Source organism: Perca flavescens, chromosome 5, assembly GCF_004354835.1.
Source record: "Perca flavescens isolate YP-PL-M2 chromosome 5, PFLA_1.0, whole genome shotgun sequence".
In the NCBI taxonomy this organism is placed as follows: Eukaryota; Metazoa; Chordata; class Actinopteri; order Perciformes; family Percidae; genus Perca; species Perca flavescens.
In genome coordinates, this window is record NC_041335.1 from 18,316,288 (window position 1) to 18,332,444 (window position 16,157).

At 38.9% G+C, this 16,157-nt stretch overlaps 2 protein-coding genes across 2 annotated transcripts; one reads left to right on the forward strand and one right to left on the reverse strand.

Annotated features, from left to right (window-relative positions):
- Positions 1-625: 625 nt before the first annotated feature.
- On the reverse strand, positions 626-9,663 carry mob1a (MOB kinase activator 1A). Its single transcript, XM_028577427.1, has 6 exons — positions 9,450-9,663; positions 7,996-8,162; positions 7,429-7,522; positions 5,345-5,478; positions 3,681-3,844; positions 626-2,664 (listed from the first exon to the last, which is right to left on the reverse strand). The coding sequence occupies exons 1-6, from the start codon at positions 9,461-9,463 to the stop codon at positions 2,587-2,589; spliced, it is 651 nt and encodes a 216-aa protein (XP_028433228.1). The 5' UTR covers positions 9,464-9,663; the 3' UTR covers positions 626-2,586.
- A 650-nt stretch (positions 9,664-10,313) lies between these two features.
- mthfd2 (methylenetetrahydrofolate dehydrogenase (NADP+ dependent) 2, methenyltetrahydrofolate cyclohydrolase) lies at positions 10,314-14,590 on the forward strand. The gene is made up of 8 exons (XM_028577425.1): positions 10,314-10,498; positions 12,029-12,213; positions 12,321-12,443; positions 12,886-13,038; positions 13,297-13,404; positions 13,496-13,588; positions 13,714-13,839; positions 13,934-14,590. The coding sequence occupies exons 1-8, from the start codon at positions 10,419-10,421 to the stop codon at positions 14,080-14,082; spliced, it is 1,017 nt and encodes a 338-aa protein (XP_028433226.1). The 5' UTR covers positions 10,314-10,418; the 3' UTR covers positions 14,083-14,590.
- The last annotated feature ends 1,567 nt before the right edge of the window (positions 14,591-16,157 follow it).

Sequence of the window (16,157 nt, forward strand, 5' to 3'; positions counted from 1 at the left end):
TGGTCGGAATGTGTTGGTATTTGTGTTTTATTATTCGTTTATAACAAGATGATATAACAGAAGTTGTCTGAATGGCCGTTCAAAACGTGCTAATACAGTGTGTCTTTATCCAAAGCACAGCGGGCTCGTGCTACACAGCCCAGTGTATCCATGAAGCCGCGATCAGCTTTAATAAGAAGACAGTGGAAACACAACGTACAGAGAATTTGACTCCGGCTTTTGTCGTTGGCTGAGAATTTGTTCTTTGGGTTTTCAAAGTAGCTTCTCTTCTCTTTGTCCCCACTTCTGTAGTCCTCTTCCTTGGCCTAACGAAGGCGCTTGAGTTTTGCTGTGAACCAGGGCTTATTGTTGCTGTCAATTACTCTGAATTATATTATAAATAAAATATGTATTAGCCTTCATAGTTGGGTGGACACGTTGTATTTTAATTCATATATAAATGAACCACTGCATAAGGGTTGCATCATCTGTAGCCATAAACTAAATCTATTTATATTTAAAAATTCCAAGGAAAATGTTTTTTTATGTTTGCAAAAGGAAACTGAAGGATTACAAGAAGCAATACTTCACTGTTTTATCCATCAATTCCTGATATGTGGCATACACAAAATTAAGATCAACACAATATTGTCCTTCAGTGTTTATTGAGTTTTTGATCTACCAATACTGTCATATCAGACATTTTCATTTTTGTAAGGCACAGTTTTGTTCAGATAAAACACTGATCTTATTTACAAAAAAAATGTTCGTACATATATCCTCGCCCCTCCTCCGTCATAATGACCCCCCAATGATTGGACCATTGTAAATATATAAAACTTTTAATTCATTTCAAAGCCCTTGTTCCTTATTTGAAAAGGTAAATTCATTCATGTATTTTACATGTACATGTAATATGAAATGTAACACCATGCCAAAAGTTTGAAAACAAAATTGTGAAGAAAAAGCAATACATTTCAAAAATGTGACTAGATTCAAAGAAAGGACTAGTTATATATTCAAATAAGGGCCTAAGAGTGGATAAATCGCAGTTAAAAGTGTAAAAAAATGGTTGTTTTTCCTCACATTGTTGAAAGGCTTTCAATTTCTTAAAAAGCAGTACGTTATAAAATGACACTCTACTGCAGCTGATCCCTGGGGTGGTTCCTGGTGATGCATTAAGTTATCTAACAGTTCCTAATTGGTTACACGATTGTCTGATAAGAATTTCGGTCCAACATGAAGAAGGTTAAGGTTAATATCCTTGCTCAAAGTTGCTAAATGAAACATTCATCAGGAATACTAGCTGCATTAGTTTGTAAAAGGATGGCAGTACAAACAGCCCTGCTGTTGTAGCCAGAGTTAAGCTCAGGAAATGACCATGATACATGCACCAGGACTAATAAAGACATCTGTGGAAAAACTACATATACCTCAGGTCACTCATCCTTATCGTGCACAGGTGCAATCGTTATTGCTCTATTTTACAATCCAGGGGGGAAATATTTAGTAAAAAAAATAAAATGAAGTACCAGCACTGAAATATCAAATATGCAGGGTTCCACAAGTAAATCGGCACCACAAAAATGAACTAAAATGACATTAAAACAAATAATTCACATTAGACAATTTCTGCTGTTGACACAATGATTTCTACCAGCTCCTTTATGGGGTCATGATTACAAAAGCTTTAAGTGGCTATCAGTAATCACTATCTAGCAGTTTAGAAGTATCCCTGTAATCACCATATCTTGCATTTTACTATTTTAATGAAGAAATTAGCAGGAAAATATCAAAACACAATATTGCATGACCAAATTAACATAGCTATAATGCAGTCAATGGTGGTGTTTTTTGTGGGGCAAGAAAGGCATTTCAAAATTGTCTATCACTGCATCTATTCACATGCAACGGTGTCAAAGAGGGTGTCAACAGGAAACATCTTAGCATACGTGGGATATCAGATACACAACCAGCCTGGACAGAGAGCTATATACTTATGTATATACCTGTGCATTTTTGTGCCCGTCTTCATGTTGACTGACAATACTGACAATACCTTCCACAAACTTGTATTGTCATGCATGTTCAATGTCACTACTTTTCTTGACGTTTTTACTCTCCACTTCACGCTATTGACGGACATTTCAAAAAGCTGAGATTGGGATATTTGGTCAGTCACTGTAATTACAATAGCTAAAAGTTAGCAAAAAGAAAATTGCCTATGTTCAGACAATCAAAACACTGTATACCAACTTCTGAAGAAAAAAGCTGGTTTTTCCAAATGTCCTTGGCCCAATATACAATATTCAGTAGGTTGGTCTTACAGAGTTGTTAACCACAGTCCTGTGAAAAAAATATTCTTATCACACACTACACTATTTCATATGATCTAGAGTGGCAAAATGGAAGAGAGGGCTCAAAGGCAGCATAAAAGGTAAGAAAATGAATAAAAGGACAAGTACAGTACAAACCTTCATGAAATGAAAAGAAGGCACAGATTTGAAGAGTTGAGACTAGAAGTCATAGAGGTAGCTGAGGTCACAGAGAGGGACAAAGTAGGAAAAAGAAATGGTTTAAAAAAAGGGGAGATGTGTGATGAAATGTCTATCTGTCCTTGGATCCAAGCTTTTCGATCAAGTCCTGCAGGGGAGCAAGCTCTCGCCTGTCGATGAGGTTGAACTCCTACAAGAAGAAAAAAACGTTTAATATCAGATTGATTACATTTAAAACTGTTTATATGACACATTGTTGCTGCCCACACACAATCTAGAGTAGTGTGGTCAGTAACTGTGTCTGCTGTAGCATTGACATGTTTAGAGGCCCAATACATTCCCCAACACTCAATGGAGTTAACTTACAATTACGTTAGTGTAACTAGACACTTTGCATAAAATTATTTTTCACACCACATAGGCAAAACTCCTCTTGCAATGTCCAGTTTTCTTTATCCGCCTTTACGCATATAATCTGGGAAATTGCTGAGTTAATTGGTTTGCTCAAGTAATGACATTTTGGCTTTCATGCATAGGTGTCGGTTATGAAAAAGATCCATGCGGATTCTGTTCAAACATGACAGGACTGCTGCAGTTACCATGCTTGCATAATAATTGACATCTGGCAAAGACGAGAATAGGCGTCGCAGGGTGTTAGGTGCGATGTAGGGAACAGTGGTTCTCAAACTTTTTCACATCAAGGACCCCTAAACTGACACAAATTAGACCACGGGCCCCCACCTGATAAGACTATGTCCCAGGGTCCCCTAACTGAAGTTTTGCTTTTTAGATGTGTTATTACAGAAAGTGAATGAAACCCATGAGCAACATAGTCACACAATCAGCCATTGTGTTACTTATGGATGAAATATAGTGAAAATAAATTATCCCCCTATTTGTTGGGGACCCCCTGGAACCCCAGACCCCACTTTGAGAACCACTGGTATAGAACAAGAGATTATTTACTGCCAAATCCCATTAAGATGTCCTGTTACCTTGTTCGTAGCACAGAGAGAACAGTTCTTGTATTTAAATGTAGGATCAGTGTCGAGCATGTTACTAGTTCCTCAGCAGGCAGATTGCCAGAGCAACTTTTATGGAAAACATAACGTAAAATCGGCAGAGCCTATATTACAGTGCATGTCTGGATGGGGCTTTAAATACACAGCAGTGATTAAACTCTACATTGTAGCAGGGTAATCCTACCTGAACAAAGAAAATGAAGTGCTTGAAGGAGGTGTTGAGGTGGGCCTCCTCCTGCAGCTGCATCACAGAGTCAAAATGTTGGTGGTAGATGTGAGCGTAAACCCTGAACAGACGCTTCAGGATGGTTTTGGCCACAGACATAAAGTTCTTGGGAAAAGGAACTCCTGTGGGACAGTGGGTGCAGGGAAATGCTGATGTCAAAAGAAGAGCATGTGCTGTTTCTAATCAAAATTCTAGCACAAGTATGGACAGTAGCAGAAAAATCTCTCCATCCACACAAAATTACAAATCAAAAATGTACACGGCCTGCAGACAGGGGAGATACCATGCAGTCAGAGGGTATTGGGACAGTGACACATTTTTGTTGCGTTTTCTTTGTACTCCACCACGACTATGAGATTTAAAGTGGCAACTTTCAGTTCTAATATGTTACATTCACACAATTCCTACACTGTCCATTTTGTTTAATTGTAATCTTTGTATACACTGTCCTTCAATTCCGGTGGACCAAATGAAACGCGACAAGTTAACATAAACTTTAAAAAAATGATCATGTGTAAAGTCTACGACACATGGACTGCAGTCATCTTCACTTCTTGTTTGTTTTGGGGGCTCACTGCTCCAGTTGGCTCTTCATTATGTGAGACACATCAGCTGATGTCACACAGAGCGCTACAAAAAATCCTGCCACATTCCATGAAACGGTACAATTCACAGCTGTGTGGGAGATAACTCTCCCATTACAATATTGCACTATTATGCTACTTGCACACCGGTTACTTCATATTTATATTATACATATTTTGTTATATAGGCTGTACTATATATGTAGGTTGAACATTTTATTCTACACTTGTATATACATTCTTTTCATTCCTCTAAGTATATCCGTTTCAGTAGTTCTGGCATTTTATCTTTTGCTATATTATTTAATCTTATTTATTATTTCTAGTATATTTCTTGTATTTTATTTTTATGTATGTGTGTATGTCCTTGTAACTTGCTTCTGTAACAGAGTACTTTCCCAATTTTGGATTAATAAAGTCTATCTATCTATCTATCTATCTATCTATCTATCTATCTATCTATCTATCCATCCATCTATCCATCCATACACTGTAAACATCTGAAATCAGCTCATTAATTGCATAATCATTGTTTCATTCTAAATACAACAGAATTGCCCAAATACTCTCTGACTGCTCTGTAAGTGCACTGGCCAGAACCTGTAGCAATAGGTTTGTTGTCTGGGCTTTTCTTTCTCACAGAGCCAAACACATTTTACACACATATCTAAGAAATTCAGAAACCACAGAATAGCATAGATCATATGTAAAATAACAAACATATCAGAGTCTAGATTGTTGGACAGAAAAATATAGTTCTAAGAGATCAAAGACAAGAAGTCAATCCCCAAAGGGTAAAGGAAAAAAAAAGAAAAAAAAGCTGTCAACTTTGCCTGGGGGAAAGACAATATAAAAATTAAATGAAAGGGATGTATATAGTTGCCTGGTCTGCTGGAGAACAATGTAACTACAGCCTGTTTGGTGTTGGTTTTATTCTACTGACAGGAAGCTACTGGGTAATTTAGAGAGAATAGCGTAATACACTTTTACAAAAGGTGAAATTGCATCCAAAATCATCCCAAGAAGCTTTGAACTCACCAATCTTGGAGGGAAAAAGTGTCTCATCATCCAGTTGATCCTGCACCCAGGTCATCAGGTAGTCAATGTACTTGGGTGCAGAGCATTTGATGGGCTTCTTAATATTGGTGCCATCAGCCCAGTGATATTCATATCTACAGAGAACAAAATAAATTGGCACCTCTCGAATTACTGACTGGGTTCATTAGTTACAGCAGCCTTACGAGACATAAACATGAAAGCTCTAGCTATAACAGGCGCTCATTCTGCCTTTCTGTGAGGACATAACATCATTTAGATAAGCTAAAAAAAAAATTGCAAAAATATCTGCAATCATGTTCTTGATAGCAGCTATGTCAACAGGAAGTGAACTGAGGTCTCTTCCTCCGGATTACAGACTGAACACAGACGGTCTTGGCTGGAGAGAGGATAGAGGAAGTGCCATATCTAGATTCTAACCAAACAGCCTCTACAGGGAGGGACCACAGGCAAAGTTTAATTCCTGTTTTCCGCATGTGACTATCAGATGATGCATTTTAAATTTAATTCACTTTAACCGTTATAGCCATTCAAAATCTGAATACATAGTTGGGTTCTTTTATTGCACGACACATCATTTCCCAATTCTGGACAAAACTATATTATGAAGGTGATTTTGACAAAAATAACTTATTTTCAATTAAGTTCAGTTCACAAGGCCTCAATTCAGTTGTTAGTGTACATTTTGGTTCAGTCTAAGATTATTTCTGACTTTGTTTCAGCACTTGGTAGCATATTACATTTGGTAGCATAATCACCTTCATTCACTTACACTTAAAATTGGACTCCGTTAAACTGCCTTAAACTCTTTACCTTTATTTCATAAATGCCTGTAATCATTACACGCAATCCTTACTTATCGTTCAATTCTGGTACGCTTCTCTTGTAAACTAATGCTTAACTGCCTGTGGTATTGTGCCATTCATGACAATTGTTTTATAAAATCATATAGACTGAACCACCGTGATGTCGCGCTAACACAAAAATCACTTCCAAGTAAAAAAATAACCATTGGTTTCAATTGCGGAGATATGTGAAATCAGCATACTTGTTTATGTCTGTTACCATTTTCAGACATAACTGTAACATTTAAAGATATATAGTTAAACACGGAAGTCCGACCTATCTGATGTTTCTGTTGTGCTGATTTTCTGTACTGTGTTGCTTTGCTAGCATCTTTGATAAACCAAATCTAGCGATGCGAACAGCAACAGCCCACCGCCCGTCGGACTAACTGCTAGTTTGGGTGGTGTCATTTTCTTTAGTCTGTGGCCCGACCGGTAAATTAGGCCTCCAACCCAACATTAGTGAAAGTATTGACATATGAAAGGATCAAACATGCATTTTATATGAATAAGATGAGAGTATATCCAGTTGTTCCTCGCCCCCGTTTGCTCAGCACCGGTAAGTTGTATGCACGTGACTGCAGGAGTTTTCTACCTGGAAGTTATTGTAAACAAACATTGTGGTAGAGTTTATTACTGTAGGTGTGTTAGAAAGCCCTGTATCACTGTGCTGTAGAGCGTCATATCTGTCATTATTTATTTCTAATTGTTACTCATGTTTCTAATGTTCTTTAAAGCTTTGTGTTACACAGCTCGTGTCTCAGCAAACTCATGATATGTTCCATGTTTCCTAAAATTGTGCAAATGCATACTTCAGCAAAATGTTTCCCTTGTTTAAATGGAACTTGCCAAATGATATTTAGCCTATTTTGTGCTGTTCAGGCCAGGATTTAGCTAAGATTATACGTTACATGTTAAATTATGTTTGGGGTTGCTGTCTTGATAAAATAAATTAACTAAAAAGTCTTTTCCCTACCATGTATTTCATCCTTTACCTTGACAAGTCTTAAGTAAACCTTTTTACTAAAAAGTAACTTTCCTATGTTTCTATCGTGTATTTTCTGCCAGGAAACTGACTAACCAGTAGTTGGACCTTACAGATACAGGAGTATTTAAGCTAAAATCAAAGGTCAGGCCCTGATTACACATGCAGGTGTCACATAAAAAAACACCACTGCTGTGTATAACACTCTCTTTACACAGGACTTTGTGGGCTGTTACCTTGGTCCAGCAGACATCACAGAGCAGCTGGTCTCAGTGCAGAACTCGGTGATGGTGCCATACAGCATGTTGATCTGGTTGAAGAAATCCACCGCTGAAAGAAAGGATTCATTATATTTCTGTTCTCTAGGAATGTTTATGCTCATAACAATAATAAACTAAATAGTGTCACTTTTCTATACATACAGTGGTTTGATCTGGTCTTTGTATATAATATAGACAATTTATGACCTTCTTTTTTAGAATACATTATCTACAGCCATACATAGCCATCTCTATTTCTGTACACATGTATGGCCTGCGGTAAAATTAAGGATGTGAATACAACCAAATATGGTCACATTTATGCATGTGTATGCTGCATGACCATTTCATATTTCTGGTAAACTGTCTTTTCAGGTTGTTTTTTTTTAAAGTTTGTTTGACCACACCTCTCTTACTTTACCACTTGATGATGCAAATGTTTAACCTCTGTACAAGGATCATTTATGTTTGCAAATTTAAAATGGCAGTGTGTGGACTGAATAATGTTTTCTATAAATAGCTTCATTGCATTCATCAACTCACTGTTGACAGCGATCCACTCATTGAGATCCTCTCCCTCAGGCAGCATGACAGCCTGCCTCAAGTTCCCACTGCCCAGTGTTGCCTCAGCGTGTTTCAGGAGCTCATACTGATGGGAGCCCTCTGGGATGTTCTTCTTCGGCTTGAAGGTCTTGGATGAACGACTGCCACTGCAAAGAAACAAACATGGAGTTGAGCAACTGTCTGTGTGCTAGCAGGACAGTGACCTTTTGAAAAGGCTTGTGTAGGGGTAGAAGCTCCTCTTGGGCCTTCACATGTGAGGGTCCTTCCTGTCTGGTTTGTGCAATCAGCAGCTGGTGAACATCTATTAAATGAATACTGAAATGATACTTGTGAATTAGTGATAGACCGATCAATCAGACTGACTAATGCCATTTTGAGATAATCGGCATCGGCCAATACCTGCACTCACAAGGCCAATTTACAAAAAGTGTCTCCAGACACATCTGCAGGTAGGACTTCAGCGTCATGGTAGCAAGCCTTCAACCAACTAAACTAGCTTACAGGGCTCAAAAAACTATTGTAAGGACCTCCCTAGCCCTCCTCCTACGCCTGAGGAGTACATTTATGTAAGCAAGTGTAACTGAAAAGGTTTTTAGGCGCTGTCCACACGTTTTTCCTTTGTGTTTTGTAAAACTATGCTGCAAGTTATAGCCTAACATAACACTAGACTAAACACAGACTGAACAGAGACAACAACAGTGTTAAATGTTAATTTAAGTTCAGCAGTGTCTCATTTGTTATTATTAATAAATTGTTGAATTTTAGCAGAAGCAAAATAAACATGTTTCTTATCATTGACAATGATATCTGCATTACATATCGACCATCAGCAGCCCTGCTGTCTAAATATCGGCATCGGCCATGGAAAAACCCATATCCATCGACCACTACTGGTGATAATCGCTGCCACATTTGTCATACGTTCAAACGTTTGTCAACTTGTCTTGGCTCGTTTTCAGTGTGACTGTACAATCTGTGTCATGCAAATTGAGTTATGGTGATTACCCACTTGGTGCAACAGACAGGAAATGTGACAGTGTCGCTGTAAACAACGGGACAGTTTATCACATTGCTCGACGTTTAGTAAACTCCCAACGAGGTCAAGACAGCAAAGAAATGCATGATTGATGACTAATGCGAGCATGCATTAAGTTTAGTTATAGTTGGCGAGTGCTGGGAACCTATAAATAAACACAGCTCACATATACTGTTGCGACGACGAATGATAAACCTAACGTTACGTAAGAAAAAGGCGGTTTAAGTGTAACCTAAACTTATTAGGATTGCAATGAGGTTAACGTTAGCTTTTTGTTTTCTGTAACGGTGTCTTACTTTGACGCCAGTCACTTCCCTTGATGGAACTTCGTAGAAGCGTAGCTAACGTTAACCGCAAGCTCCGTCTGTAACTTAGCAAGACTGCTAACTTTACTTACAACAGGAAGCTCATCTTGGCGAAGCAGTCGTCGGAAAGCCTCGATTACAACTCCTAACTCTGGTTTAGTAAACAGATATTTGTTTTACAAATAGACAACCACTTGTCAGCGATGCCTGCTAATAGTAGCTAACGCTTAGGCTAATGAACTGCACCCACAGTAGCTCTTCCTCTATCGGCTCTCTGTAGAAGCCCGGCAGGCAGACTGTCGCCCCCTCCCGGCTGCATGTAGCTACTACCACTCGCCACACTTTTTGTCTGATTACCATATTTTTTTTTTTTTTGTTTGTTTAAAAAAAAATAATGCTTGCATGCACCTAAGCTAAAATGTAGGTCTCTAGATAGATAGATAGATAGATAGATAGATAGATAGATAGATAGATAGATAGATAGATAGATAGATAGAGATAGATAGATTGATAGATAGATTGATAGATAGATAGACGTGGTTAATTGGTTTTATTGCCTATATTGGGAAAAGTGGGTTGGGGCCAGAAATTACCAGAAACTAGCTGACAAATATTGACTAATATCGTCCATGGTGGAAGTAATTAGGCAGTACAGTGCTCAATTTGAGTAATTCTGAGGTATGTGTACTTTACTTGAGGGATACCGCACTACCTAATACTTCTACTATACCACATCTCAGAGGGAAATATTCTACTTTTACTCCACTATAATTATTATAGTTATAAAAATATGTATTTATGTTTTTTATTTTTACTCCACTACACCTCTCCTGCTGCTGTATGGACGGTTCACGTCATTGAACACCTACTATTATCTATGCAGTAGAGGTGTGGCAGCCCAGATAACAGTGACGCAGGCACCATACGTGCAGGGGGGAGGGCTTTAAAGCATCTCTGCTCCACATCTTCCTCCTCCACAGACGTCGCTGACTGTCAACCCTGGTGGTGGTGGTGTGTTACGTAACCGTGTTTCTCTTCTCTTCTCCTCTCAGCCGGTCACAATGGCAGCGATCAGGGCTCTCAGGAAACTGTGCCAACACTCCCAGCATCAAGTCTGTAAACTGCACACATCTGCCTCGAGGTGAGTGCGACCACCAGTTCGAAAATCTGATTTAATTTGGGTAAATTGAATCCCACTTCTAATTTTCCGCGCGTTTTCTTTCCAACATGAGACGATATGTTCATAAATATTAAATATATATTAAAAATATTACTTTATTTGCCGGTCTTCTGTAAAGTTGTGTAAACACGGATAAAAGATCGCGCGTTTTCTTATGGGGCTGTTAGTTTGATGTTATTGTAGGCTACTAAATGTCAGCAGTTTGTCACATTTGTGTGCGCCCCTAGCGTTATGCCGGTAACATTGCAGCTGCCGGTTGGCTGATGAAATCGGACTCAGTGCTTGCACCCAGAAGCTTGAGGACCCAGGTTTCAGCTGGAGACCGAGGTGTTGGTCTGCACTCAAGGAAAATAATACATGCATATCCATTTTGGTCCTGGATGACCTATGGCAGATATAATGTATGGTATTTATTATGAGAGGACATCATACAGATGGCAAATTTGCAGCATCTCGTGCAGGTATTTATTGGAAACGTGCTGACTTCAGCATGACTGAGATAAATGTAATAATCTAATGTTAAACACACGCCCTGCAGCTCCAGAGGCACAGGATAGATCATTTAAAGCTATGACATGTTATGCATGAGTTATTACCTTATATCACAATATTATACAATTTAAAAGCAAAGTTTAATTACACATAAATACAACTGGCTTTGTATTAAAATACACACAGCAACAAGCAACATGCACAGAAGAATAACTTGTATTTAAAAAATTAAACTAACAAAAGAAGAAAACATTATTTTTTTAACACTCTCCTTTGAGGTTGGTCTCTCTCACTTAACATCTCTTTGTGGCCATACATTTAAAAATAAGCATTATCTCCTCAGTAGACCGGCTTTGTGTTTGAATTCATATGAGGTTAAAGAGCCCTTTGCTGCCCTGCAATCTTGGCCCCGTTGTCTCACCCCATTTTGCCCAAAGATGTGATACTTTCTGTGAGGTTTAATTAGTTTGCAGAATACAAGAGTGCTTGTGTCACTGTTGATGGCTCATTACTCTTCAGTTATTAGCTAGGCCTACTGCTCTCTGTTTGTTGTTATATAACGGATAACCATCTTGACGCTTTTGAAATTTAGACAAAGCAGCAGGAGGTTAACCCAGTTTGTATATTCATAAGAATGTTCTACATCAGTTTTAACCATCAGGGGCCTCTGACTCTACTTGGACTTATCTTGCTGTAATTGAATATATGGTAGTGTACAACTCTACAGTACAAGGGCTAATGAAGCACATGGCTCCTCTGTCAGGTGGAGACATGCTGTGCTGTGTCTAATTTTGGTAGCAAAATTGGTGCTTGGCCAGGCTGAATGGTTGAGATTGGTTATAGGTTTCTGGTGTCAAAAGTTATGTTCAAAGGCAATCTAGAGTCTGAGTCTAGTTGATAAGTTCTGTGCCTGAATAACAGCAGAAACGCAGCTTGTTAAAATGTAAGTTATCGACTGTTTGTGCTCTGATCCCAGTCTTTTTGCATGCCAACTCTCAGACAGGAGGCGGTGGTCATCTCAGGAAAGAAACTAGCACGACAGATTCGAGAAGAGGTCCGGGCTGATGTGGATAAATGGGTTTTAGCCGGCCACAGGAGACCCCATCTGAGTGTGGTTCTGGTGGGAGAAAACCCAGCCAGTCACTCCTACGTCCTGAATAAGACACGATCTGCAGCTGATGTTGGTAAGAAAAAACACCCACAGTCCTCATACGTATGTGTAAACAACACTTTTCTACAATAAAAGAACAAAATGCGTTTTTAGTTATTTTCTCTCTTCAACCTCCCACAGGAATCTCTAGTGAGACCATTGTCAAGCATTCAGACATCAGCGAGGAGGAGTTATTAGACCTGATCTACAAACTTAACACAGACCATCGTGTTGATGGCCTGCTGGTCCAGCTGCCTCTCCCAGGTACAGAGAAACTGGAACCGTGAAACCGAAATAATAACAATGAGTAGAGGGGCGGCCTCTAGCTCACCCAGTAAGAGCGTTTGCCCCATGTTGGCTGAGTCCTGCAGCGGCGCAGGGTTTGAATCCGCCCTGCTGCCCTTTGCTGTGTGTCATCCACTGTAAAGTGGCTGTTTTGTGTCATGGTATGGGCTGTCGTTGTCAGCCAGGATAAAAATCAGTGTGTGCAAGTATCAGTCAGCATGAGTTGGCAGCACATACGTTAGAGCTTAAATCTGCCAACCTGCATGCTGTCTCTCTGTTAGGATTTTCTTTATTGTTAAACAACACCTATCTATGCTTAAATAAGTTGCATTTGTGAACTTTAACAAACCTATATGTGTTCTAGAACAAAACATTTGAGATCGAGTTGTCCTGACGTTAACTTGTCTTTGTTTTCTGACAGATCACATTGATGAGCGGACAATCTGTAACGCAGTTTCCCCTACCAAGGACGTGGACGGTTTCCACGTAGTTAACGTGGGTCGCATGTGCCTGGATCAGTCCACCATGCTCCCTGCCACTCCCTGGGGAGTCATGGAAATTATTAAACGCACAGGTAACAACCGGAGTGATCGCTTACTTTGCCTTTTTGGGTTGAATTGCTGCTGGCCAAACTATGTCAACTAACTGTCTGAAGTTTTTCCTCACCACTGTCGCACTAAATGCATGCTCCTGGGAGAATTGTTGGGTCTCTGTAAATTAGAAAGAGTGGTCCAGACCTACTCTATCTGTAAAGTGTCCTGAGATAACATCCATTATGATTTGACACTATAAATAAAATTGATATAGTATTTATTGAATTCTTGTCCTCTAGGTATTCCTACTATTGGGAAGAATGTCGTGGTTGCAGGACGCTCCAAGAATGTGGGCATGCCCATCGCCATGTTACTGCATACAGACGGCCGTCATGAGAGGCCCGGAGGTTGGTTACTGTGCATGTGTGTTTATCTGGGTGTTTAAAGATGGAGGGTTTAAATATACGGCATAAACACTAAATGTTTTTTCTGTTGCAGGTGATGCCACGGTAACCATTTCTCACCGTTACACCCCAAAGGAGCAACTTTGCCAACACACTAAAATCGCTGATATCATCGTGGCTGCTGCAGGTTTGTGCCACCGTTTATTTGCTTGCATGTGACAATGACTGAACTGTGTAAAACTCAAATCTTTGTTCAGTAGATTATTTGTTTCTGTTGTCTAACTGTTCTGTTTGTGTTTACTGAACTATCAGGGATTCCGAACCTCATTACCTCCGACATGATCAAAGAGGGAGCAGCGGTGATTGACGTTGGAATAAACAGAGTGCAGGACCCAGTCACAGGAAAGAGCAGACTGGTTGGAGATGTGGATTTTGAAGGTAAGGCTGGACAACTAACATGATTATATTTCTGCATCGACATGCATGGTGTCTCGGGTGTCTGTAACATCATACCTTTTCTGTCTATATTCAGGCGTGAGGCAGAAGGCGGGCTTCATCACCCCTGTGCCCGGAGGTGTGGGACCCATGACAGTGGCAATGCTAATGAAGAACACTGTCAAGGCAGCTAAGAACGTTCTGCTGTTTCCTCCAGAGAGGATCCGCATGGCGGCTACATCCTAATGGGCAGCAGAAAATCCAAGCCAGAGTGACACATTCCACCCCTGTTATTTTTTACTTGGAGCAACCTGAGGACCTTCATTTGCACACGGACTGGAAAGATGATAGCTTTAAGACTTTCTTCCTGCTGGCATCTTTAACCTCTTCTAACTTCAAGTTCAGCCATGTGTAGACTGTTACATTCACTCATGCAGCTGTGTTTTATGTAACAAGGTTTTTAGTATTTATCATTTGCAATGTATTTTTGGGGGGTTTTAAGGAATCTTATGGGAGGAATATTATTTTATTTATTACTATATTGACATAATATTTAAACCTGAATGCAGGCAGGTTACAGCATATAGGCCTGTCTATTGTGTTTCTTTTCCATTAGTTTAGCCTTATGTACCAAGAATGATAAGGGCTAACATCATCAGGAACACCTATATTTATCAATATACAAGCTTTAAAGATTCACAATTGCCTTTGTAAAAACTTTGAAATAAATACTCTAAATATGTTTACACATTGATGCTTTCTGTGCAAACAGACTGTCTCTTGTCCTGTACATTGTAGAACAGTGACCATAATGTTGTTCTCTTACTCTCTTTACAGTGTCAGATTTACGCTGATGCACTCATTCCAAATATAACTCACTTTTCAGGCACTATCATTTAAAGTAATGGCCTCTTAGTACCAGTATTGAATAACCACATATTCCTGCCCCCACCTTTTTGATCCAACCGTCTGTAGTTGGCATGATATGGGCATCATCACCACCTAATTAGAAATTAGCTTTCTTCATAGCGGAAATTTTATTCTACACCATACCCTCTTTTTTGACTCTCTTTATCTACCTATTCTATAATTATATTATAAAAAAAGTATCTATCTCTATCTTAAAAAAAAAAAAGATTCCACACAGTTATATCCGCCATTCCTTTAACGTACTGACCCGTTTAAGTGACATGGAAGCAAAGAGACAGACAACAATACTCAATGATTACTTTGACCCAAATATCCGATACACTTGGAACTTATTTGGGGCAGACCTTCACCTTTCCTTCACACATAAGGTCAGATTCTCCCACTGAGACTATTTTTCATCTGTTGATAAGAACATTGTGGCCTTTTTTAAAGTCCCCTTAACATTGACCTCATTCAACCTGAGCTGACCCCTCAGGTTATTTATTGGTGCTGTGGGAGATACCACAGGTTTATGGAGAGAACCTATCGGGGTCAACAGGTGGTGTGGTTTGTGTGGGTTCACTGAGTTTGTAAGGTTTTCTTTGGGTCTCTGCATGAGATTTATAGGATGGGCCTTTCTAATCTGCTGCACTACTTGGACTTGTTTTCATTGCCTAATAGAATATGTTGAAAAGAAGAAGATAGACTCAAGGGACATAGTAATATGATACTTAATCTGCATACTAAACAGACAATCTGCATACTAAATAAGAAAAAAGTTATTTCCACGTAGGCTAAATTCAAAGTAAGATGTTTCTTTTTTTAAAGGACAACAGCGACACCAACTCTCTAACACATTTCAGAATTATATAAAATATGTATTTGAATGTGGTGTGAAGCAGTGAAGAATAGAACAATAATGTCATTTATCAAACAAAAAACAATCGTAGAACATAACTAAATACAATTACTCTCTAATGTGGATAAGTAGAGCAGATTAACCAAAGAGGGCGTTTCCCCTCTCACATTGTATACATTTAAGGTTTTCTACTGGGGTGAAAGTATCCAGTATTTCACAAGAAAAAGAAAATAGTCACGAAAAAGGAACATTAAAAACAACCTTTCTTATCTTTAATCAATTAATGAATAATCCAATAACACTCTAAGAAAGGTCATTCTGCATAATGAGTAGGCCTACGTTTATTTGTCAAACTTTAAGCACACCTTTCTGATAAATCTTCTGTACTTCTATTTAAATTAAAATTTAAAAGATTATTACCTGTAACAAAGTAAACTTTATTGATAGTTTAATAAAGTATTGGCTCTGATTACAACTTTCCAATCTGGTAAAAAAAATGACCCATACCTCAGCATGTCGATATGCTGTTTAAACCATGGTTTAAACTAACGTA

Bases quoted from the DNA above. Each gene is read 5' to 3' on its own strand.
- mthfd2 (XM_028577425.1), top strand. From the start codon at position 10,419: ATGGCAGCGATCAGGGCTCTCAGGAAACTGTGCCAACACTCCCAGCAT. The intron at 12,444-12,885 runs GTACAGAGAAAC...GTTTTCTGACAG, and splicing joins GGTCCAGCTGCCTCTCCCAG to ATCACATTGATGAGCGGACA. The intron at 13,405-13,495 runs GTTGGTTACTGT...TTTCTGTTGCAG, and splicing joins CCGTCATGAGAGGCCCGGAG to GTGATGCCACGGTAACCATT.
- mob1a (XM_028577427.1), bottom strand. The intron at 5,479-7,428 runs GTAACAGCCCAC...TGTTCTCTGTAG, and splicing joins GTGATGTCTGCTGGACCAAG to ATATGAATATCACTGGGCTG. The intron at 2,665-3,680 runs GTAGGATTACCC...TTCTTCTTGTAG, and splicing joins ACTTCATTTTCTTTGTTCAG to GAGTTCAACCTCATCGACAG.